The sequence below is a fragment of the Dreissena polymorpha genome, chromosome 11, assembly GCF_020536995.1.
Source record: "Dreissena polymorpha isolate Duluth1 chromosome 11, UMN_Dpol_1.0, whole genome shotgun sequence".
NCBI classification, from domain to species: Eukaryota; Metazoa; Mollusca; class Bivalvia; order Myida; family Dreissenidae; genus Dreissena; species Dreissena polymorpha.
In genome coordinates, this window is record NC_068365.1 from 74,409,104 (window position 1) to 74,432,881 (window position 23,778).

The 23,778-nt window shown below is 37.3% G+C and overlaps 1 protein-coding gene across 1 annotated transcript in view; it reads right to left on the minus strand.

The window, feature by feature from the left end:
- LOC127849942 (uncharacterized) overlaps positions 1–23,236 on the minus strand; it is a 54,570-nt gene extending 31,334 nt beyond the window's left edge. Inside the window, exons 1-8 of the mRNA XM_052382684.1 lie at positions 23,152–23,236; positions 18,520–18,607; positions 16,397–16,608; positions 13,248–13,318; positions 12,513–12,636; positions 12,073–12,168; positions 3,825–4,229; positions 1,145–1,531 (exon numbers count right to left, since the gene is read on the minus strand). Coding sequence (XP_052238644.1) covers positions 1,145–1,531; positions 3,825–4,229; positions 12,073–12,168; positions 12,513–12,636; positions 13,248–13,318; positions 16,397–16,608; positions 18,520–18,607; positions 23,152–23,236 — 1,468 coding nt within the window. The remainder of the gene's footprint in view (positions 1–1,144; positions 1,532–3,824; positions 4,230–12,072; positions 12,169–12,512; positions 12,637–13,247; positions 13,319–16,396; positions 16,609–18,519; positions 18,608–23,151) is intronic.
- Between the last annotated feature and the right edge of the window lie 542 nt (positions 23,237–23,778).

Here is a 23,778-nt window from a genome sequence, read left to right on the forward strand (position 1 = left end):
AGCCTGTCAGGACTTAACAGGCTAATGTGGGACATCACTTTAGCACATGCTTTATGCCCCATTATCCAAGAGTGCAACTCATATATCTTTACTTCAAATTTACCCAACTAGATAATTATAAGGGGCACACTAACAGACAGTATGGAAGCACTTAACTATGTCGTCTCAAGTTTCACAACAGAAAAGCTGTGGTGTTAAGTTACTGCACTTAAATAGGCTGGGCCTAGTGTTACAATCTGATAGGCACTGATCCTCATTTATCTTACTGTTATATTGAACACTCAACCAATATGGTCTGTGACTATATTTCAAACCTCCGATAATACCAAAGTAATTGAATATAACAGGATTGATAAAACAAATAAGATTAACAGAGGAAATTTTGAGCGGTTACGGCTACTTGAAAGCAAAACTCATTTAGCATGGAAATTACATGCTAAATATATTGTTCATATAATTATTGTAAAGAGCTTTAATAAGGAGCAATAAATGTAAGAACTCACACCTTTGTGCCTGAAATACCCCCTGCATGCCATGTTGTCAGTTGGCATTGATGCTAGCATGCTAAGAACTGCTTTCCCAAAATAAAAGCTATCAATACCTAGGTATGATGTTACATCTTAATATAGACATGCCATGGACAAAGTTTCAGATATCAGTGCAACAACTGTGAAATTACGAAACCAGCATTGATGGTTCTAATGCACTGCCCTTCCCTTTATGGTAATTTACTAATGATTAATATGTTCATTGTTAAAGTGGCCTTTTCACGTTTTGGTTAATTGAAAAAAAAAATGTGTCAGATTCACAAATTTTCGTTTTAGTAATGATATTTGTGAGGAAACAGTAATTCTGAACATTTACCATGCTCTAAAATAGCCATTATATGAGTCTTTTGGCAATTTAAAAACCTGAAAATTACAAAGCGTTGCAACGCGAAACGATTGAATAATTTGGAGAGTTCTGTTGTTGTCATTAAATTTTGTGAAACTACGAGGATTGCTTACGAAACTACGAGGATTGATTGGACTACCATTTAAGCACATGAATTAAGCCATGTGTTCTCAGAAGGAGGCTTACATGAAGATAATTCTATTAAACATGAAAACAATCCAAACACTGTAACCAAGCCAAGGCAACGTACCACTCATACCGCTACCCTCCTCCACGAAGGTATTCCTGGCAGGGTGGGGCCCGCAGTCCTCTCCCTGGAGGTCGCTGCCACTCCCAGAGCTGGTCGTGCTGCTCTGTGGTGACAGGGGGGCGTGGACAGACAGACCCGAGAGGGGACGTGTCAGGGCTTCATGGGGGCGTGACAGGGCCTCATGATGCATGGGTCGCCCTGATCCATGACCCTGGTTTTGTGTTAGTTGGGCGTGGCTTTGTGTGAGGTGGGCGTGGTTTGACTGGAGCCAGTCATGCACAGAGCTGGTGACTGGCAGGGAGGCGGGAGAGGCCATGGATGGCATGTTTCGCAGGGGGGCGTGGTGACTGTTGGGGGGAGGGGCCACAGGACTGCCGCTACCAGACGCTGAAATAAGCATATAAAAGTATACAGTCAATAGTATCATTTTAGCAAAGTTCTGTGAAAACTTGGCTTAAAGTAACATTACTACTCAAAATCAACGAAAATATCGTACAATATGTCATAAATAAACTTAACCAATTAAAAGTCAGTGTTCCTTATGGCAATTGCAGACATTTCAACGCCAGATGTGGTCTGGTAAAATAGATGTTTGTAGATATAAAATGCTCGTTGTTTTTCCATTTGAATTTCCGGCAACGATATCTATTCATACAACACATGAACACTAACATGATGTTCGTGTGTCGTATGAATAGATATATTCCCGGGAAATTAAAATGGAATAATTTTGTGTCACAAATAAATAAAAAAAATTAACATTTTGTATCTACAAAAATCTATGTAATCATACCACATCTAGCGTTTAAATTGTGGCTTTGCTATAAGGAACACTGATTGTTTAGGTGTTTATTTTACGAATTACTTCTTAAAAGAATCGTTGATTTTTAGAGTTATAGAGACTTTAATGCATGTCAATAGTGGTTTGTCCAAGATTAGTCTGTGCAGTCTGCACAGGCTAATGTGGGACAACACTTTTTGCCCTTATTGAATTTTCAGTTAGATGAGGCTACCTTTAAACTCAAAATACCATTAAAGCAAAAAGTGTTGTCTCTGGTAGCCTGCGCAGACACTAGGCAAGTGCATTAAGGTCACGTTTTTTTAGAAAAGGGCTCATATTATCATTTATTTGTTAGTTTATGATTATGTAAGGTTATCTTCCTGTAAATGGTGCCTGTATAATACAGAAAACTAGAATAGTCTTGAATAAAGAAGTTTGCTAAAAAAAACATGACCAATCCAATTATCATATATCTGTTGTGAACATTGAACTATTTCAATTACTTAGTCATTTTGCAATGATTTTAATATGTCTCTCATTGATCAGTAATTATGAACACTGTTTCAACAACAAACATAAATTTTAGCATCTCTATAAAGTTAAACCTGAAACATGCAGATGGCATTTACAAATTTTCCATTATTCATGTTTCAGAAAAATTCCAGATCTTGATCAGCCAAGTCTCTTTCTAAGTAGCTGGCTTCAGTTTACAGTAACAGATCCAACTGACATCATGGGCAAGCAGTAGTTCAGGCATTCAATACTTGTCAGGTGTATGAAAACCTCAGCAGTAATATCCAGAAAGATGCCACAATGTTGTGGTTTCTTTGCAAACAATGCCTTAGGGATACAGAAAAAAGGTTTGTTTCTGGTAACCTGTCTGACCCAATATGTTAACCTGATAAATCAAAAGTTTATATGTCCGAAAATTGTGATGTAATTTTTTGGTGTTAAGTTACTGCACTTAAATAGGCTGGACCTAGTGTTACAATCTGATAGGCACTGATCCTCATTTATCTTACTGTTATATTGAACACTCAACCAATATGGTCTGTGACTATATTTCAAACCTCAGATAATACCAAAGTAATTGAATATAACAGGATTGATAAAACAAATAAGATTAACAGAGGAAATTTTGAGCGGTTACGGCTACTTGAAAGCAAAACTCATTTAGCATGGAAATTACATGCTAAATATATTGTTCATATAATTATTGTAAAGAGCTTTAATAAGGAGCAATAATTGTTAGAACTCACACCTTTGTGCCTGAAATACCCCCTGCATGCCATGTTGTCAGTTGGCATTGATGCTAGTATGCTAAGAACTGCTTTCCCAAAATAAAAGCTATCAATACCTAGGTATGATGTTACATCTTAATATAGACATGCCATGGACAAAGTTTCAGATATCAGTGCAACAACTGTGAAATTACGAAACCAGCATTGATGGTTCTAATGCACTGCCCTTCCCTTTATGGTAATTTAATAATGATTAATATGTTCATTGTTAAAGTGGCCTTTTCACGTTTTGGTTAATTGAAAAAAAAATGTGTCAGATTCACAAATTTTCGTTTTAGTAATGATATTTGTGAGGAAACAGTAATACTGAACATTTACCATGCTCTAAAATAGCCATTATATGCATCTTTTGGCAATTTAAAAACCTGAAAATTACAAAGCGTTGCAACGCGAAACGATTGAATAATTTGGAGAGTTCTGTTGTTGTCATAAAATTTTGTGAAACTACGAGGATTGCTTACGAAACTACGAGGATTGATTGGACTACCCTTTAAGCACATGAATTAAGCCATGTGTTCTCAGAAGGAGGCTTACATGAAGATAATTCTATTAAACATGAAAACAATCCAAACACTGTAACCAAGCCAAGGCAACGTACCCCTCATACCGCTACCCTCCTCCGCGAAGGTATTCCTGGCAGGGTGGAGCCCGCAGTCCTCTCCCTGGAGGTCGCTGCCACTCCCAGAGCTGGCCGTGCTGCTCTGTGGTGACAGGGGGGCGTGGTCAGACAGACCCGAGAGGGGACGTGTCAGGGCTTCATGGGGGCGTGACAGGGCCTCATGATGCATGGGTCGCCCTGATCCATGACCCTGGTTTTGTGTTAGTTGGGAGTGGCTTTGTGTGAGGTGGGCGTGGTTTGACTGGAGCCAGTCATGCACAGAGAGCCAGTCATGCACAGAGCTGGTGACTGGCAGGGAGGCGGGAGAGGCCATGGATGGCATGTGTCGCAGGGGGGCGTGGTGACTGTTGGGGGGAGGGGCCACAGGACTGCCGCTACCAGACGCTGAAACAAGCATATAAAAGTATACAGTCAATAGTATCATTTTAGCAAAGTTCTGTGAAAACTTGGCTTAAAGTAACATTACTACTCAAAATCAACGAAAATATCGTACAATATGTCATAAATAAACTTAACCAATTAAAAGTCAGTGTTCCTTATGGCAATTGCAGACATTTCAACGCCAGATGTGGTCTGGTAAAATAGATGTTTGTAGATATAAAATGCTCGTTGTTTTTCCATTTGAATTTCCGGCAACGATATCTATTCATACAACACATGAACACTAACATGGTGTTCGTGTGTCGTATGAATAGATATATTCCCGGGAAATTAAAATGGAATAATTTTGTGTCACAAATAAATAAAAAAACTAACATTTTGTATCTACAAAAATCTATGTAATCATACCACATCTAGCGTTAAAATTGTGGCTTTGCTATAAGGAACACTGATTGTTTAGGTGTTAACTTTATTTTACGAATTACTTCTTAAAAGAATCGTTGATTTTTAGCGTTATAGAGACTTTAATGCATGTCAATAGTGGTTTGTCCAAGATTAGTCTGTGCAGTCTGCACAGGCTAATGTGGGACAACACTTTTTGCCCTTATTGAATTTTCAGTTAGATGAGGCTACCTTTAAACTCAAAATACCATTAAAGCAAAAAGTGTTGTCTCTGGTAGCCTGCGCAGACACTAGGCAAGTGCATTAAGGTCACGTTTTTTTAGAAAAGGGCTCATATTATCATTTATTTGTTAGTTTATGATTATGTAAGGTTATCTTCCTGTAAATGGTGCCTGTATAATACAGAAAACTAGAATAGTCTTGAATAAAGAAGTTTGCTAAAAAAAACATGACCAATCCAATTACCATATATCTGTTGTGAACATTGAACTATTTCAATTACTTAGTCATTTTGCAATGATTTTAATATATCTCTCATTGATCAGTAATTATGAACACTGTTTCAACAACAAACATAAATTTTAGCATCTCTATAAAGTTAAACCTGAAACATGCAGATGGCATTTACAAATTTTCCATTATTCATGTTTCAGAAAAATTCCAGATCTTGATCAGCCAAGTCTCTTTCTAAGTAGCTGGCTTCAGTTTACAGTAACAGATCCAACTGACATCATGGGCAAGCAGTAATTCAGGCATTCAATACTTGTCAGGTGTATGAAAACCTCAGCAGTAATATCCAGAAAGATGCCACAATGTTGTGGTTTCTTTGCAAACAATGCCTTTGGGATACAGAAAAAAGGTTTGTTTCTGGTAACCTGTCTGACCCAATATGTTAACCTGATAAATCAAAAGTTTATATGTCCGAAAATTGTGATGTAATTTTTTGGGGTAAAAACTGAATGCTTTATTATTTTATTTTTCACTAATCAATAAGTTTTTTATGCACTAGTTGGAAATTGCTTGTGGTAATTTTTTAATAGCAAACACTTATTTAAATTACCAACATTTCACTGCTAATTTGACAATTACATTTTACAGCAACTAATTTTTTGTGCTGGTGCGTATTGTGCAAATCCTTTGTCCTGATAAAAGCACCCAAAAGTATTGGGAAAATCACGTTTTATTTTTTTTTGTTGAACTACATAAGTGCGTAATGATGTAAAATGATGTCAGGCAAATCAACAAAACCAGTATTTAATAATGAAAGTTGAATAAATAACAAAACTAGATCCACAGCTGCATTGGGGTATATTTGACATTCATGATTTGCAGTATAAACAATCCTTACACAGCAGGGTAGGAGAATTAAATTTAAAATAAATGTTACCAACAAATAGGAACATAAGAATCCTCAAATGCCTGTATTACTTTTAATAAATAAAAGTATTGTCTAAAAAAATATAAATACAAGGGCTGTTTGTAAAACATGCATTCCCCCCATATGGGCTGTCCGTTGTAGTGGTAGCCATTGTGTGAATACGTTTTTTGTCACTGTGACCTGGACCTTTGACCTAGTGACCTGAAAATCAATAGGGGTCATCTGTGAGTCACGATCAATGTACCTATGAAGTGTCATGATCCTAGGCAAAAGCGTTCTTGAGTTATCATCCGAAAATCATTTAACTATTTCGGGTCACCGTGACCTTGACCTTTGACCTTGTGACCTCAAAATCAATAGGGGTCATCTGCGAGTCATGATCAATCTACCTGTGAAGTTTCATGATCCTAGGCATATTCGTTCTTGAGTTATCATCCGAAAACCATTTTACTATTTCGGGTCACCGTGACCTTGACCTTTCATCTAGTGACCTCAAAATCAATAGGGGTCATCTGAGAGCCATGATCAATCTACCCATGAAGTTTCATGATCCTAGGCGTATGCGTTCTTGAGTTATCATTCAAAAACCATTTTACTATTTCGGGTCACCATGACCTTGACCTTTGACCTAGTAACCTCAAAATCAATAGTGGTCATCTGCGAGTCATGATCAATGTACCTATGAAGTTTCATGATCCTAGGCCCAAGCGTTCTTGAGTTATCGTCTGACAACCACCTGGTGGACGGACCGACAGACCGACCGACAGACCGACCGACATGAGCAAAGCAATATACCCCCTCTTCTTCGAAGGGGGGCATAATTATTTTATGTATTTACGTCCATGATAATGATCGTTATCTTCAACTTATTATTTGCGTTTGTAATTAAAAATCAGCAATGGAAACTTAGTCAAATTAACTAGTAAAATAATTTACTTCAGATGTAAACACGAACAAGGGCTGTTTGTAAAACATGCATGCCCCACTATATGGGCTATAAGTTGTAGTAGCAGCCATTGTGTGAATATGTTTTTGGTGGTGGTGGTGGTGGTGGTGGTGGTGATGATTGATACAATGCATTACAAAAATGCAGTTAGCCTTACATTTGGTAAAATTTAAATATATTACAAGGGAAGCAAATGCTGTAACAAAAAGCACATGCATAAACGGCAGTTATTTCCCTTGTTTGAACCATGCTAAATCCTTAAAATGCCTATTTCCAGTAACTGTGACCTTCACCTGTGACCTTGACCTTTGACCTAGTGACCTCAAAATCAAGAGGGGTCATCTGCGAGTCATGATCAATGTACCTATGAAGTTTCATGATCCTAGGCCCAAGCGTTCTTGAGTTATCGTCTGACAACCATCTGGTGGACGGACCGACCGACAGACAGACCGACATGAGCAAAGTAAAATACCTCCTCTTCTTCGAAGGGGGGCATAATAATAAAAATAAATATTTGTGTTTTAACCGTTTCAAAAAAATAAAAAATTGGGGGGGGGTGGGGTGGGGGTATAGTGTGAGGGTGTGGTGGTCATTTGTGAGATGATCTTAAAAAAAAAAAATAGGGGGGGATGTTCGGGGGGGGGAGGGGGGGAGGGGGGGAGGGGGGGGGCGATGTTTGGGTGTGATGGTTGGACGGTGTTTCAAAAATAAAATAATAAAAATAAATATTAAAGTTTTTTAACCGTTTCCAAAAAAAAAATTGGGGGGGGGTAGGGGTGGGGGGGGTATAGTGTGAGGGTGTGGTGGTCATTTGTGAAATGATCTTAAAAAATAAAAAAACATAAAAATAAAAAATTTAGGGGGGGATTCGGGGGGGGAGGGGGGAAGGGCACGGGGGATGGTTTGGGTGGAGTCTATTGTGGTATGTCAGGTAAGAGTAGTTTTGTCAAAGTATCAATCAAATCTAATCATAAATAAAGAAGTTATGACAATTTTAGCAAAATTTAATAATTTGACCTTGAAAGTTAAGGTAATTCAAAGGCCAAGGTAAAATTCAATTTGCCAGGTACAGTAACCTCATGATAGCATGAAAGTATTTGAAGTTTGAAAGCAATAGCCTTGATACTGTAGAAGTAAAGTGGATCGAAACACAAAATTTAACCATATATTCAAAGTTTCTAAGTCAAAAAAGGGCCATAATTCCGTAAAAATGACAACCAGAGTTATGCAACTTGTCCTCTTACTGTACCCTTATGATAGTTTGCGAGTGTTCCAAGTATGAAAGCAATATCTATGATACTTTAGGGGTAAAGTGGACCAAAACACAAAACATAACCAAATTTTCAATTTTCTAAGTATAAAGGGCCCATAATTCCGTCCAAATGTCATTCAGAGTTACATAACTTTGCCTGCATAGTCCCCTTTTGATAGTTAATAGGTGTTGCAAGTATGAAAGCAATAGCTTTGATACTGTAGGAATAAAGTGGACCTAAACACAAAACTTAACCAAATTTTCAATTTTCTAAGTATAAAAAGGGCACATAATTCTGTAAAAATGCCAGTCAGAGTTACATTACTTTGCCTGCACAGTCCCCTTATGATAGTTAGTAAGTGTTGCAAGTATGAAAGCAATAGCTTTGATACTTCAGGAATAAAATGGACCTAAACACAAAACTTAACCAAAATTTTCAATTTTTTAAGTATAAAAAGGGCACATAATTCTGTCAAAATGCACGCCAGAGTTATCTAACTTTGCCTGCCCAGTCCCCTCATGATAGGTAGTAAGTGTACCAAGTTTGAATGCAATAGCATTGATACTTTCTGAGAAAAGTGGACCTAATCGCAAAACTTAACCGGACGCCAACGCCGACGCCAACGCCAAGGTGATGACAATAGCTCATAATAAAAAAAATTAAAAATAAATGAGCTAAAAACTAGTGACCTCAAAATCAATAGCGGTCATCTGCAAGTCATGATCAATCTACCCATGAAGTTTCATGATCCTAGGCGTATGCGTTCTTGAGTTATCATCCGGAAACCATTTACTATTTCGGGTCACCGTGACCTTGACCTTTGACCTAGTGACCTCAAAACCAATAGGGGTCATCTGCGAGTCATGATCAATCTACCCATAAAGTTTCATGATCCTAGGCAAAAGCGTTCTTGAGTTATCACCCAGAAACCATTTTACTATTTCGGGTCACCGTGACCTTGACCTTTGACCGAGTGACCTCAAAATCAATAGGGGTCATCTGCGAGTCATGATCAATGTACCTATGAAGTTTCATGATCCTAGCCCCAAGCGTATTTGAGTTATCATCCGGAAACCACCTGGTGGACGGACCGACCGAAAGACCGACATGTGCAAAGCAATATACCCCTTCTTTTTCGAAGAAGGGCATAATAATAAATTACTTGCTTACTAGGCTATAGATTTAATGACAATTTTGCACGCTTTCAAATTGCATCTATATGTATAAATTAACATGTATTTCATTTCAAGGTGTGTGGCTTTAAGATATAAATTTGGAGGAAACTTAAATAGAAAATCTAATACACATGTTTAACGAGTATGTACTAAAAATGAAAGATATTTTGCTTGTTCAAGTGCGTCAAAGAAAATTGTTCATAACACACAACAAACAATAAAACTTATGTATGATTAGAGCAATGTGCTGTACTTTACAATATAAAACTACCAGTTCATTTAATAATAATTAAGTACTTTTTTGCCATAAAGACAATGCAGTAAGAAGTTTGATGAAGTTCAAGTTAAATAAAGATAAATATACACGTAGCTATAGACAAGAGATGTGTTCGTCAGAAACACAATGCCCCCTACTGCGCCGCTTTAAAATAAAATTTCTATTTATCATTTGGCATGTATAGACATCATCTCCCTTTAAAGCTAATTACTTCCCTTGGATTTTGCCCAATCAAATCAATCATTTGAGTTATAAATAATCAAAGTAAAAAAATCTGTACAGTAACTGTGAAAAGAACTTAAATTCTTGGTAAGGACATATGTAATCTGAGATTTAGAATTATATAAATTGCTTCCCTTGAAAATAATTTTCTCTAACAAATCTCTATTTTTAGTAGCAAATAATTAAAAGCCACTACCGTGACTGTAGATTCACCACTCAAAACGTGCAGCTCCATGAGATTCACATGCATGCCAAATATCAAGTTGCTATGTTCAATATTGAATAATTATCTCCCTTTAAAGCTTATTACTTCCCTTGGATTTGTATTTTTGACCTTAGACCTTGAAGGATGACCTTGACCTTCAATCACAATGTGTTTGTCAGAAACACAATGCCGCCTACTGCCCCGCTTTGATTTATTTAACAAAAATATATAATTAGGCAGGTCAGATAATTATGTCCATTTAAAGCTTATTACTTCCCTTGGATTTGTTTTTTCGACCCCGTGACAGGGTTCATACAGATTTTCTCCAATGAAATTCAAGCACTTTTTAATCACTTTTCAAGGGAAAAAAATCCAAATTCAAGCACTTTTTTAGTCCGAACTTCTGAAAACTGTATATTATTCTGTGCCCAACACTGACAATATTTTCGCTAAATTGGTCTCTTCTTGCCTAACATTCTATGTGAATTTCAACAGTCTGCACTACCTTGCTACAGTTACAACTGTTTAATCAAAAGTAAGATATTTCATTGTGATATAGTTATTGACCATGGCATTACACATACCAAAAAAAAACTGTTATTTGTATTGAATATCATTATGTATTCTAAATGTTCATAACAGACATTCCAGTGGCATAATATAGCTGCTACAAAATGTTAAAGACAATTATGCATCTGATACAAATTAATTCTGAAGTAAAAATAGAAAACTACAAATGTACAGTATCTCGCAACGGCAATATAAAATGCTATGTATTAATTGAGGCTTGTAAAAATTATACTTATTAAGTAATTTTCTACAGCAGGTACACATGTACATGTAAAATCTGTTATAGATGCAATAGTATACTGTGTATGTTCAGACTGAGAGTCTGCACTCATATCAACAGGTTGCAGTGTCTTCACAGTATCATCTAATCTATTTGACAATAAGTCAAGTGCAACTTTTTTGTCTTTTGCAGTACGTCTGAATGACTTGGGTTAACCGAATGAATTTGCTTCACAGACAAACTGCATTTTAGGTGGCTTTTCAATGCCGATTCCCCCATACTGTCGATCTATATAGCTGTTCTGCGTTCTTTACAAGATGCTTTGACTTTAGAATCGGCATTGTCAACAACCCAAGGGTACTTCAAAAGCCACCCTTTCTGAAAAATGCACTTATTCGCTGGCATATTTCAACTTGTCAGCACCGTAATGGCATAATGCGTACAACAAAAACCGAAGTAGACCAATTGGCGGAAGATAAGAAGTAGTTGCCTCCCTTATGTTCTAAAACCCGTACCAACCCGTACCGATCCAGTACCTGCCCCTATGAACAGATCGGAACCGTCATAAATCGTGAAAAAACTACGACTTCCGACTCACGGAAATAAAATATTTTTATCCGTTTTTCAAGCACTTTTCCAGCCAAATTCAAGCACTTTCTAATTACTTTTCAATGCTATGGTTGAAAATAAGCACTTTTAAGCACTCCAGATCGTTTTTAAGCACTTTTCAAGATAAACCTTGATTTTCAAGCACTTTTCAAGTTCTGTGCGAACCCTGCGTGACCTAGTTTTTTACCGGGCATGACCCATATTCAAAATTGACCTAGATATTGTCTAGATACAACTTCTAACCAAGTTTCGTAAAGATCGGATGAAAACTATTTGAATTAGACAGCGGACACGAAAAGTGTGACAGACTGACTGACAGACTGACGGACAGTGCGAAAACTATATACCCCCTTTTCTTCGGGCATAAACAAAAGTAAAATGTAATGTTAATCAGGGGAGAGATTCGAGAGCCTCTTCAGGAGGAAGAATCCACACTACCCCGCTTACAGGACTCCATTAAACTTGTCATTTCTATACATATCCATCAACATTACTTTTTGTAAATATGTATGGAAAAGGAGGGTAATAACTTAAAGGAAGAAACATCACACCTCTGGTTCATCAATACATGGGTTGAACAACCACCTACCCCCCGGTGTACCAGGCATCATGGCTCCAGTAGGCCGGATAGGGCTCTGGATGCCCCCTGGGCTGGAGTTGATAGGGCTCTGCACTCCAGGGGTGCCTGCAATTAAGGTCACTGATTGAGCCTTGTTCTGACAGGGAAAACTGGGCTTAATGCACACATAAAGTGCTCTATCAAATAAGCCTGTGCAATCCACACAGGCTCATCAGGGACAACGCTTTCCCACAATATTGGATTTTCGTTCACAATGGAATTACGTAAACGCAGAAATCAGTTCCCTGATTAGCCTACACATATGTGCATTACACACTGTTTTCCCAGAGCAAGGTTTGGTTGTAAACAATAAGAGGCACAATTTCTGCTTTATTAAGTAAATAACAGACTTATCCATAACACTTTATTTGCAAAATTCTATTTCATTCAGTATACATAATGGACCATACCATCAGGGCTATTGTACATCCCTGGGACCCCCGGCATTTGCGGCATAGTTTCCTTCTTGCGTCGGCTGTCAGGAACCTTGGGTTGTCTGCCCTTCACTGTTCCACGATTCTTTCTTGCTTTCAACTAGTGAAAGCAATGTTTTATTACTGTTTGTTGCAATGAACAGTTTTTATGGCGATTTACAAATAACTAGTACTAAGTATAAGTATTTCTGTAAAGACATGATTCTAAAGTGAATTTTGCTTACGTATTTGTTTCCCACAAGTACATCATAGTTTCAAACGAAAACATTATATTGCTTCACAATAAAGAGTATACATAGCAAGAAATAATTATATTAAAACCGCATAACGGGTGTAACGCTCGGCTGCGAAAGCTTGTCAGAATTTTTATTTTTATTTTTTATTTAGACGTCACTGTGATCTTGACCTTTGACCTAGTGACCCAAAATGGGTGTGGCGTGTAGAACTCATCAAGGTGCATCTACAGATGAAGTTTCAAAGTTGTAGGTGGAAGCACTTTGATTTTAGAGCCAATGTAAAGGTTTTAGCACGACGGCGGACGACGAGCAGGCTATGACAATACCTCGCGTTTTCTCCGAAACAGCCTCGCTAAAAATCATATTTTTCAAATTAGCACCAAAGCATAAATAACAAATTACTGACAATTTTCTCACATAAGATCTACATGTATATTATTATTGAGGACAGTACAATATTATTGCCATTATTTACCAAGTAATGCTGTTTCTCTTCTGGGGTCAATTTCCAAATCTTTGCAATCTGTTTCGATCTCTCTGACCAATCTGCATGAGGGAACATAAATATATAATTTGTAGAATTATATATTCATCTCTTATACACATTTCATACTTTTCTATGCAAATCACAATTTCTTTTTACATAATCACAAATCACAAAATTGTAATTTTTCGGAAAACCACAACATTTAATGCTGATAAATAATGTTGCAGTATGCAAGCCCTGCATACTTGGTATCAAGTTTAATCTTTGCAATCTGTTTCGATCTCTCTGACCAATCTGCATGAGGGAACATAAATATATAATTTGTAGAATTATATATTCATCTCATAAACACATTTCATACTTTTCTATGCAAATCACACTTTCTTTTTACATAATCACAAATCACAAAATTGTCATTTTTCGGAAAACCACAAAATTTAATGCTGATAAATAATGTTGCAGTATGCAAGCCCTGCATACTTGGTATCAAGTTTATATAATATATACACATGTAGGTTTACATAATATCTACGCAAGTAGGACTACTTAATAGATACACAAGTTCAAGGCCATATTATTGAAATAATTGTTCAAAGTTTGCAATATGTCTGAAAATTGTATGAAAACCATAGTGCAAAGTACAATAAAAGTGTTCCATTTAAGAGTTATATAGCATATGAACATGTTTATGTCACGTACCTTCATAATATTCTGAGCAAATGAAAAAAAACCTCAGAGGTGCAAACATATAGACGTGCGACGTGACAAAATCCACCTTATGGTCAATGGGAAGTAACTGAGTAAATCGTCATGAAATGACGTCGTTAATTTCAAACACTATTTATAGCGCCATTTTAAACATGGAAGTGTATTTCTGTTTACGTTCACTGTCAAAATTTTAAGGCATATGTGACAAGAAGAATTGCAGGTAAGACTTTATGTTTTTTAATTGTTATATTTAAACCGTGAAACCTTTAATTTCCTTCTAAAAATTTACAGTATTTGTGTTTGTTTTTTGCAAAAAAATCAGGTAGGAAACGAAGTCAATCAAAAACATTTTTTTGTTCGTGTTTTTATATATCGATTTTAACAATATATCTTAAATTCGGTATATCTAAGCTCTTTTAGCCTATGGATGTTGTTCAAAATTAGAGATCTACGTATATTCAAGTTGATTAACAAGACAAGTTATAAATATTAAATATACTGCTGTCTTTGAAATGTGTTCATAGCGCAGTCGGTAAGCGCGCAGTACTTAGGCGTAATGAAGATATCGCGTACTTTGGTATAACGAAGATCGTGGTTCGATACCCCGCGGTTACAATTTTTTTGTTCGTGTATTCATTGCAAACCGCGTTGAAACAGAATTGTTCACCGTCAAATGTACACCATACATAATATTTTACTTTCGCAGGAACTGGAATCGCTACTCTCGGGTCACTTTGGAAGAACGCCCGCAAATTCCCAAGAATTACATGAAGAAACATCCGAAGACAGGGATGAACAGTCTGACTTTCCTTTAGAAGAGGAGTGTGAAGTTGTCATTGGGTGTCGTGCTAGGTCGTACCTATCCTCTGTAGACCAGGATTCTGCTGAATGTAGCAACGATGTAGAGTATGAAACCCATAATGAAGAAGTTAGTGCGAGAGATTTTATTAGAAATGGATGCGGCTGTCAATGACGTTGTAATACAAAATTCAGCTATGAGGACGTCCTCTCCCATATGCTTGATGTTCAGGCGTTAGAAACCCAAGAAAAGGAGTTGAGTATAATGGCACTTCTTAATGTACCAGACACCGAGAGGAATTCCAAGGGTGAAAAGCGACAAAGGATTCGGACAACATTTCGGGTAAATGGAATGGTAGTATGCCGACAGACATTCTTGCTATTGTATTGTCTTTCTGTAGACAAACTTAAGGCTCTCCAAGAACATGTTCGTGAAAAGGGTGTTGTGCCGAGAGTCCACGGCAATACTGGAAGAAAACCCGCTCATGCCATTTCATATGACGATGTTCTGCGCGTCGTTCGATTTATACAGAATACGTCTAATGAAAGGGGTATTTCTCAGCCTGCTCCGCGAGGCATTGACAATTTCCCTCTTGTTTACCTGTCTGCGGAAACAACCAAATTGGCCCTGCACGAAGAATACTCTACAACATGCACAAATCAACAGGTGCGTGCTCTTCGACTGACGGCCTTCAAAGATGTGTGGCGTACTTGTTTGCCACATGTGCGCATCGCCTCACCAAGAGACGACGTTTGCGCAACGTGCGAGAAAATGCGCCATGGCGTTATGGATGCAATAACGGAAGAGGAGAAGCTGTTGGCAGTCGACGCATTGTAAACGCATATTCTACAAGCGCAAACGGTAAATAAAATTTAATAACTTGTTTTTGCTTATCGTGAACACAGACCTGCTTTCTAGGATTTTTAAAACGGACCAATCACGACATCAACACAATGATCATCTAGAAATATCAGTAACTTATATCCTGAAAAACTAACTGCTTGAGAAGACACTGCGACCTTTTGTGCGGAATGCGAATAAAAAAGCCTACTAAATATCGATTATGACTTTAACAAAGTATTAAATTGAAAATACGGTAAAATCAGTTCATAGTGTAGTTGACTTGGAACATTTCGCAGCTCATTTGTTTGTTTTTATGTTAAAATGGTACTTGTGTGTGTGTGTGTGTGTGTGAATTGATTACAAATGGCTATCACCTGTTATGGATTGTTACGTATAAGTTATAGTCATTAAATCAGTAGTCGATGTGCCAATAAGCGAATATTTTATTAATAACGTCAGTTAAAATAACGTCGCGGAGAAATTTACGACGTCGCTTTGCAAATACGTTAACAACGTATTTTATAAACGTTCATATCAATATCAATATTGAAGGCATTAACAAAGTAGACATACCGTTGTAATCAGAAATCATTGAACTACTCGAAAAAGTATAAAACTCAAAATCGAATTTTTTTACCATAAGGTGTATTTTCTCACGTCGCTTCTATAGTATATTATAGTATTTACAAATAAACCAATCTACTTCAGAACATGTACTTTTTTGGCAAACCAATAGAAATAACTCTTTTTACCAAACCAGTTGAAGACACGGTATCAAATACCATACCTGGGAATTCTTGTTTCAACTCTGGATGTTTGAGGTTGCAGTAGAGTATGGGTGAAATCGTAGCATTCTCCCCTAGGTCCTCGTCTGACTCCCACTTCTGCATGTTTCGGCGGCTGTTCTCCTGATTCCCTGTATCGTCCGGGGCAGCCTGCGCAGGCCATTGTGCGGGCATACCCGGTGGGAACGGAAACGGGGCCTGTCCGGGCTGGGGTCTGAAGTAGAGGAGAACTTGTATGGGTAATTATTGCTGATTAAACTCTGTACAGTCAAATAGCATTTAACTACTTATGTCTAAATCTTTAAATGAGCTGCACTTTGGTAAAATGGGGCTTAATGCATGTGGGTTACGTGTCTTCTCAGATTACCCCGTGCAGTCAAGCTTATCATGGACACACCATTCCGCCTATATGGAATTTTTCATTTAAAGACAGTCACTTCTTAACAAAATTGCAGTCTAGGCAGAAAGTGTTGTTCCAGATTAGCCTGTGTGGACAACAGAGTCTAATCTGGGACGACACTTTATGAACACTTTAGATTGCGAATCAAATTGAACACATTTTGGCAAAAAAACTGGATTGAATTACGCTGCAGCAATACAGAACGAAAGACTATTAAGAACCTATACAGACACTCTAATAAAGTCATCAAAGCTAGCTGTTTGAATAAGAAAACCTGATACTGTGAAACCATTATTATTCGTCAGACATTAATTTTCGTCTTTTTCGTCCTTCGACAGATGGACAAATTCAAGATCCTAACGAACAATCATGTCCCATATTTGAAACAAATAAGACTGAATTACCGTAGGCATGAGGCATTTAAATCCAGCGTAATCCACGCATATACACAGGGCTCGAAATTAACACTCGCACACTCGCAAAATAAGGTAAGTTATAAGCAACTAGTATTTTTTAAAAATATACTAAAAAAACGAGTTATATTGCTAAATGGTTTGACGGCGTGAACGCTAAACCGTAGGTCAATTTTTGGAACGTCCGAATACTCATATGCGGAAGCGCGCACCTTTTTTGTAGACTGGTATACTTATAGTACAGATACCCAGATGGTATTGATACAAAGAACATGAAACAGTCGACTATTCACACTCAAGTTAAATCCGGTTTTGACACAAAGGGGTGTACATTATACAGTGTACTGACAACTGACATTTCCTGTAAAACGCGAATGCAATAAGGCTGTATCGAATGTGTCGACTTCGTTTAGGTAGAATAGTGTTGATTAGCGCTAATTGTTAACAACTTTATTACCCATTGTGTGTATTGTGTTTTTCAGGGGTGTTGCAGATTATACAGCCAACACGCGGCGAATCCGGATTAAAGACAATACTATTAAAAATATAAGGGACAGTTACTATCACCTGAAATAACAGACTTGTTAATTGGCATATGCCAAACAAGGCCCACCTTCTGCAAGTGACTACCAAGTGTCACCCCTCTTTCCCCAGCACGATTTTTTCGCAACCGCGTATTACATGTATTACAAACATTACAAACAAATCGGACGTTTTTTTTTTTAAACCAGAAATGGACGAATTAAAGTGCTGACGAAATAGTCATTTTTTTTTAAAAGGACGAAATTTCGTGCTGACGAAAATAAATGGTTTCACAGTATGTTAAAACTTGAACTTGGCAGCAGCCGTCACTTTAAATTAAGGAATTGCACGTTGCAAATGCTATTGAAATATAAATTGAGCTACCCATAGAAGAAATTAAGATATAGATGTAGTCTGGCAAGTTGATATTAAATCAGGCGCGGGGATAGAAAAATTATAGAATGCCGGATAAAAAGAAAATGATATCAGCATGCTAATGTAAAACTGAAACCTGCAAAATTGCTAGTTCAAAATTTACCAGTTCAGGTTATACGCGGTTTTGCTAAATGTAACCACTTTTCAGTCAAATATTATTTTACTTTTATTAATATTGCAAACATGACAGTCTTTAACAATCTAATGATTTCCATTGTCCGGTATAAGAGGTGCAGACAAAGCCAACACATTCTCAATCAAACAAGACAATTTATTATTTTGCATAAAAATGTGCTCTCAAATTCCTTCATTGGCCAGATTTTTATTTACAATCCTTATAAATAAAGCTAGTTACCTGAATTGTTGTGGATGGAACCCTGGGAACGGAGGCCGATGGAGCATACCAGGCTGCATACCGGGGCCATGTGGACCCATGCTGAAATCTGCAACATGCACCAGACACATAATTAACCCATTTATGTCTAGTGGACTCTCCCATACTTCTAAATTGGATCAATCTATTTCCGAAATTAGGGATGTCTAGTATATTTATTTCCATATTTAGAATATTTCTTACAAAAATTTTTAAGCAAACAGCATAGACCCAGATGAGACGCCGCATCATGCGGCGTCTCATCTGGGTCTATGCAGTTTGCCAAGGCCTTTTTTCTAGACGCTAGGCATAAATGGGTTAAATCCTTTCCTGCTTAGATGACGAGTGAAAATTGATACATGCAACCAGAACTAAACCAGACCAGCCTGGCAGAAACTCGCAGGCTGATCAGGATTCATGTTGTTTGCAGCTCAAAAGTATCATAGGGTTGGAAATGATACCTATAAACTTGTATCTATTAAGAAAAGTCTTTAATTTAATTTGATTTGCTAAAGGGCTATTTACATTTCAAAAATGCATATCTGAGCATAAAAGGTTTAATGTTCAGTGTTGTGTAGTTAAAGTGCATGCTTTTGTTCAATGCAGTTTTCAAAACATTTTTTTATTGTGATATTTTGTAGTAAGAATAGTTTTAGAAGAATCTTTGTCTTTGTATTTGTATTGCAACAAAAAAAATCGTCAAAACAATATACATAATTACGGTAATAGCTTCGTTGCAGAAATGTTTACTTATTCTAAATTGCAATTAAACAGCATGCCTCTAATAAAGATTATCCAAATTTCAGTTATATTATATAGTAACAACACAGAGGCAAACGGATATCTAATAATGCGCAAATAAACAAGGCTATTGTCAAGCAATATGGTCCCCTACCAGCTCCAAAATTTGTCAGAAATTCCACAATTTTCAGAAAAAAAAAATTTTTTGGTTGCCATAGCAACCACAATTTTTGACGTAGGAACAAAATAAAATGACGTGCATAATGACCATATTGCCATCTATCCATGTTGCAAGTTTCATGAAAAAATATTAAGAACTTTTAAAGTTATCGCAGGATCCAGAATACCACCATTTTCAGCAGTATTTCTAGTCTATTTGTTGCCATAGCACCAGAATTTTTGACGTAGGAACAAAATGAAATGACGTGCATAATGTCCATATTGCCATCTATCCATGTTGCAAGTTTTTAGAAAAAATATTAAGAACTTTTAAGTTATCGCAGGATCCAGAAAAGTGTGACAGACAGACTCACAGACAGACAGACAGACAGACACACAGAGCGCAAACCATAAGTCCCCGTCGATGATACCGGTAGGGGACAATAAAATTAACAACCACTAAATTGATATATTTTTGTATAATGTACAAGTAAATATCCCGAAAAACGGATGTTGGATTGTTCTAAAGAAATATTTTGACATAATTAAGTTTAATTTCAAAATCCCAGTCCCTTTTTAAATAATTCATAGGTGAACATTTCAGTTCAATAGTCTCTATGAAACAAATATGTTTTGCTTACAAACGCTTCAATATTTATCATTTTATAATATTTATTATTTTACCAAAAATATACTTATTTTAAACAGTTAAAAAAAAGTAAGACCGAAACATGAAATAGCCAGAGGGATTAAGAATTGAACAAGATTTTACTATAGCCATATAAGGAAAAATGCCCCGCCCCTTGGAAGCCATGTTTTTCAAGCAAACATAATTATTTTCGAACATATCCAAGATATCATTGATACCAATATTCTGACTAAATTTCATGACGATTAGACAATAAATGTGGCCTCTAGAGTGTTAACAAGATTTTACTAAAGCCATATATAGCAATATAAGGAAAAATGCCCCGCCCCTGGTGGCAATGTTTTTAAAGCAACAAAAACCATTTTCGAACTCATCCAAGATATCATTGGGACAAATCTTAAGACCAAGTTTCATGATGATCGGAAAATAAATGTGACCTCTAGAGTGTTAACAAGGTCATACATTTAAATATAATTTAAAAATATGGGCTGTCAGTTGTAGTGGCAGCCATTGTGTGAATACGTTTTTTGTCACTGTGACCTTGACCTTTGACCTTATGTAAGTTATCATCCGGAAACCATTGTACTATTTCGAGTCACTGTGACTTTGACCTTGTTTAAAAAAAAAATTGAGGGGGGTGGTGGTTGGGGGGGTATAATGTGGAATGTGGTAATGTATAAGATGTTAAAAAAAACACTAGGGGGATGGGGGTTGAGATGGGGTAATAATGTTGGGTGGGGTAATTTATTAGATGTTTAAAAAAAAAATTGTTTGGGGGGGTGGGGAGGTGGGGGGTAGGGGGGGGGTGGGGAGGTAGAGGGGTGAGAGGGGGGTATAATGTGGGGTGTGGTAATTTAAAAGATGTTAAAAAAAATTGAGGGGGTTTGGGGGGTGGTGGGGGGTAGGGGGGTGGGGGGTAGGGGGTCGAGAGGGGGGTATAATGTGGGGTGTGGTAATTTATAAGATGTTTAACAAACAAATTGAGGGGGGGTGGGGGGTAGGGGGGGTGGGGGGTTGGGGGGGGGTTGGGGGGAGAGGGGGGTAATAATGTGGGGTGGGGTAATTTATTAGATGTTTAAAAAAATATATTTTTTTGGGGGGTGGGGGGAAGGGGGGTGGGGGGGTAGGGGGTGAGAGGGGGGGTATAATGTGGGTGTGGTAATTTATAAGTTGTTTAAAAAAAATTGGGGGGTGGGGGGTGGGGGGTGGGGGGTAGGGGGGTTGGTGGGTAGGGGGGTGGGGGTGAGAGGGGGGTGGGGGGTGAGAAGGGGGTTTAATGTGGGGTGTGGTAATTTATTACATGATGTTTAAAAAAAAATTGGGGGGGGGTGATATCCTCTATTCATTAAACATAAATTTAAACTTATTGCATTTGCTTTCCCTGTATATAAGAAAGATATAATAGTGTATTACCTCCCCTGTCCTGCTTATATTTATATCAATCAACAAAATTAAACATTAACACAATATTTAATATACAAAATTTACAAAAAATCTCATATTCTGATAATATTTTTACTGATCCACTGTTTTTTACTCAAAGGATGATGTTTCATTGGACTGAAAATTATAGATTTAGGATTACAGACCAGTTGCTTCAGTAATATTGTTCAGAGTTTGCCCTGTTGGCCGCGTATGCATTCTTGAGTTATCATTCAAAAACCATTTTACTATTTCGGGTCACCGTGACCTTGACCTTTGACCTAGTGACCTCAAAATCAATAGGGGTCATCTGCGAGTCATGATCAATGTACCTATGAAGTTTCATGATCCTAGGCCCAAGCGTTCTTGAGTTATCATCTGACAACCACCTGGTGGACTGACCGACAGACAGACCGACAGACAGACCGACCGACAGACCGATGAGCAAAGCAATATACCCCCTCTTCTTCGAAGGGGGGCATAATCAGACGATTAAATCAACCGGTTATAATTTTTCAGATAGTAATAAAATACAATATACTAGTAACAGTTTGCAGATTTATCACATATGTCAATTGGTGTAAATTAAAGTTAAAAGAGGCATAACGGTTTTCACACGTGTATTTTGGGGGCCTTATTACTCAATTTTGACTACTAGAGGATCGATTGCGCTGTGAATTGCAAATATTGTCAAAACGACATTGATGGCAATTAGCGAGCGGGGACCCACAAGTGCGCCTCTTTGTCTCTCTTATCGCTCTTATCGACAATTATCGGCAACACTTCCATGCTTCAGTGCACATTAACCTCAAGTCTTGCTGTCAACACAGATTAGCAGATTATTCTTCGTTATTGCTCTTGTTGTTTTAATAAAAGTTAAATTATTATGACGGTCAGTCTTCCCCAAAAATGTGAAATCCAGGAAATTACGTGTCAACAAATAAGTTGTTTTTTATTAAACCACGAAATTTCATACAGACGAATTTCTATACGTTTACAGTAACAAAGGTCGGTATGTGAAGTGTTTGGCAACTTACACCATAAAAAGTAACAAAGGTTGGTAGGAGAAGTGTTTGACAACTTACACTATACAAAGGTACGACGGTGAAGTTTTTGGCAACAAACACCATACAAAGGTCGGTAGGTGAAGTGTTAGGCAACTTACACCATACAAAGGTTGGTAGGTGGAGTGTTCGCAACTTACTAAGTGACACCATACAAAGGTCCTTTTCTTAACAGATTGCAAGACGGACATACAGTGTGACAGGTATATGTCACCCCTACCCGGTAGCATGCATTATTGGAAAGGCTGGTGGGTGAAGTGTTTTGCAGCTTACTCCATACAAAGGCCCTCTTCTACACCATACAAAGGTCCTGTCCTACACCATACAAAGGTTCTCTTCTACACCATTCAAAGGTCCTGTCCTACACCATACAAAGGTCCTGTCCTACACCATACAAAGGTGATCTCTTAGTGTTTAGTTTTAAATTATGCACCTGATGTCAAACAAAATACGTCATAATTACCCTTTATTTCTCTTTCTCTCAAGCCAATGACAATAGGTTTTTCCTACACCATACAAAGGTCCTCTCCTTAGTATTTTGTTTTAAATCATGCTCCTATTTTAATTAGTCATAATTACCCTTTCTTTTCTCTTTTCTCAAGTCAACTACTCGTTTTTCCTCTTCGTCAGACTTTTTCATCTTCTTAATTGCGGCTTGCGACATGTCTGTGGAATAAAACAACGTGTATTCTGAATGTTGTAGATCATCTATATCTGTAATTATGCAAAATGTTAATGTAATAAGCTATTGGCAAAAATATGAATATCTTATTAAGTAAGTCAAATATACTTTATAATACATATACATATTTCACAGGAGAGTAAAAACAGTATTGTCAAACCTAGTAGTCTAATGGGTCAGGAATGTTTAGCTCCCATTTGGGAAAAATATATACTTTTTCCCATCGGGAATGCGTCCGTTTACCGGACACGATTTTGAATGAAAAAAAACACTGATGTGTGACCGTGACCTTGAACCCTATGATTATGGGTGTTGATGATGAAGCACCCCCAGATGATTGAGAACAACTATGGCAAGTTTCATGGCTCTGGCTCATGTGTTAATGGAGATAAAGCTCTAAGCTTATATTAAAAATATTTTTTTTCAAGATACAAAGAGCCATGACCTTAGCCCCTAGGATTATGGGTGTTGAATGTGAAGCACCTCCAGATGATTGAGAACAACAATGGCAAGTTTCATGGCTC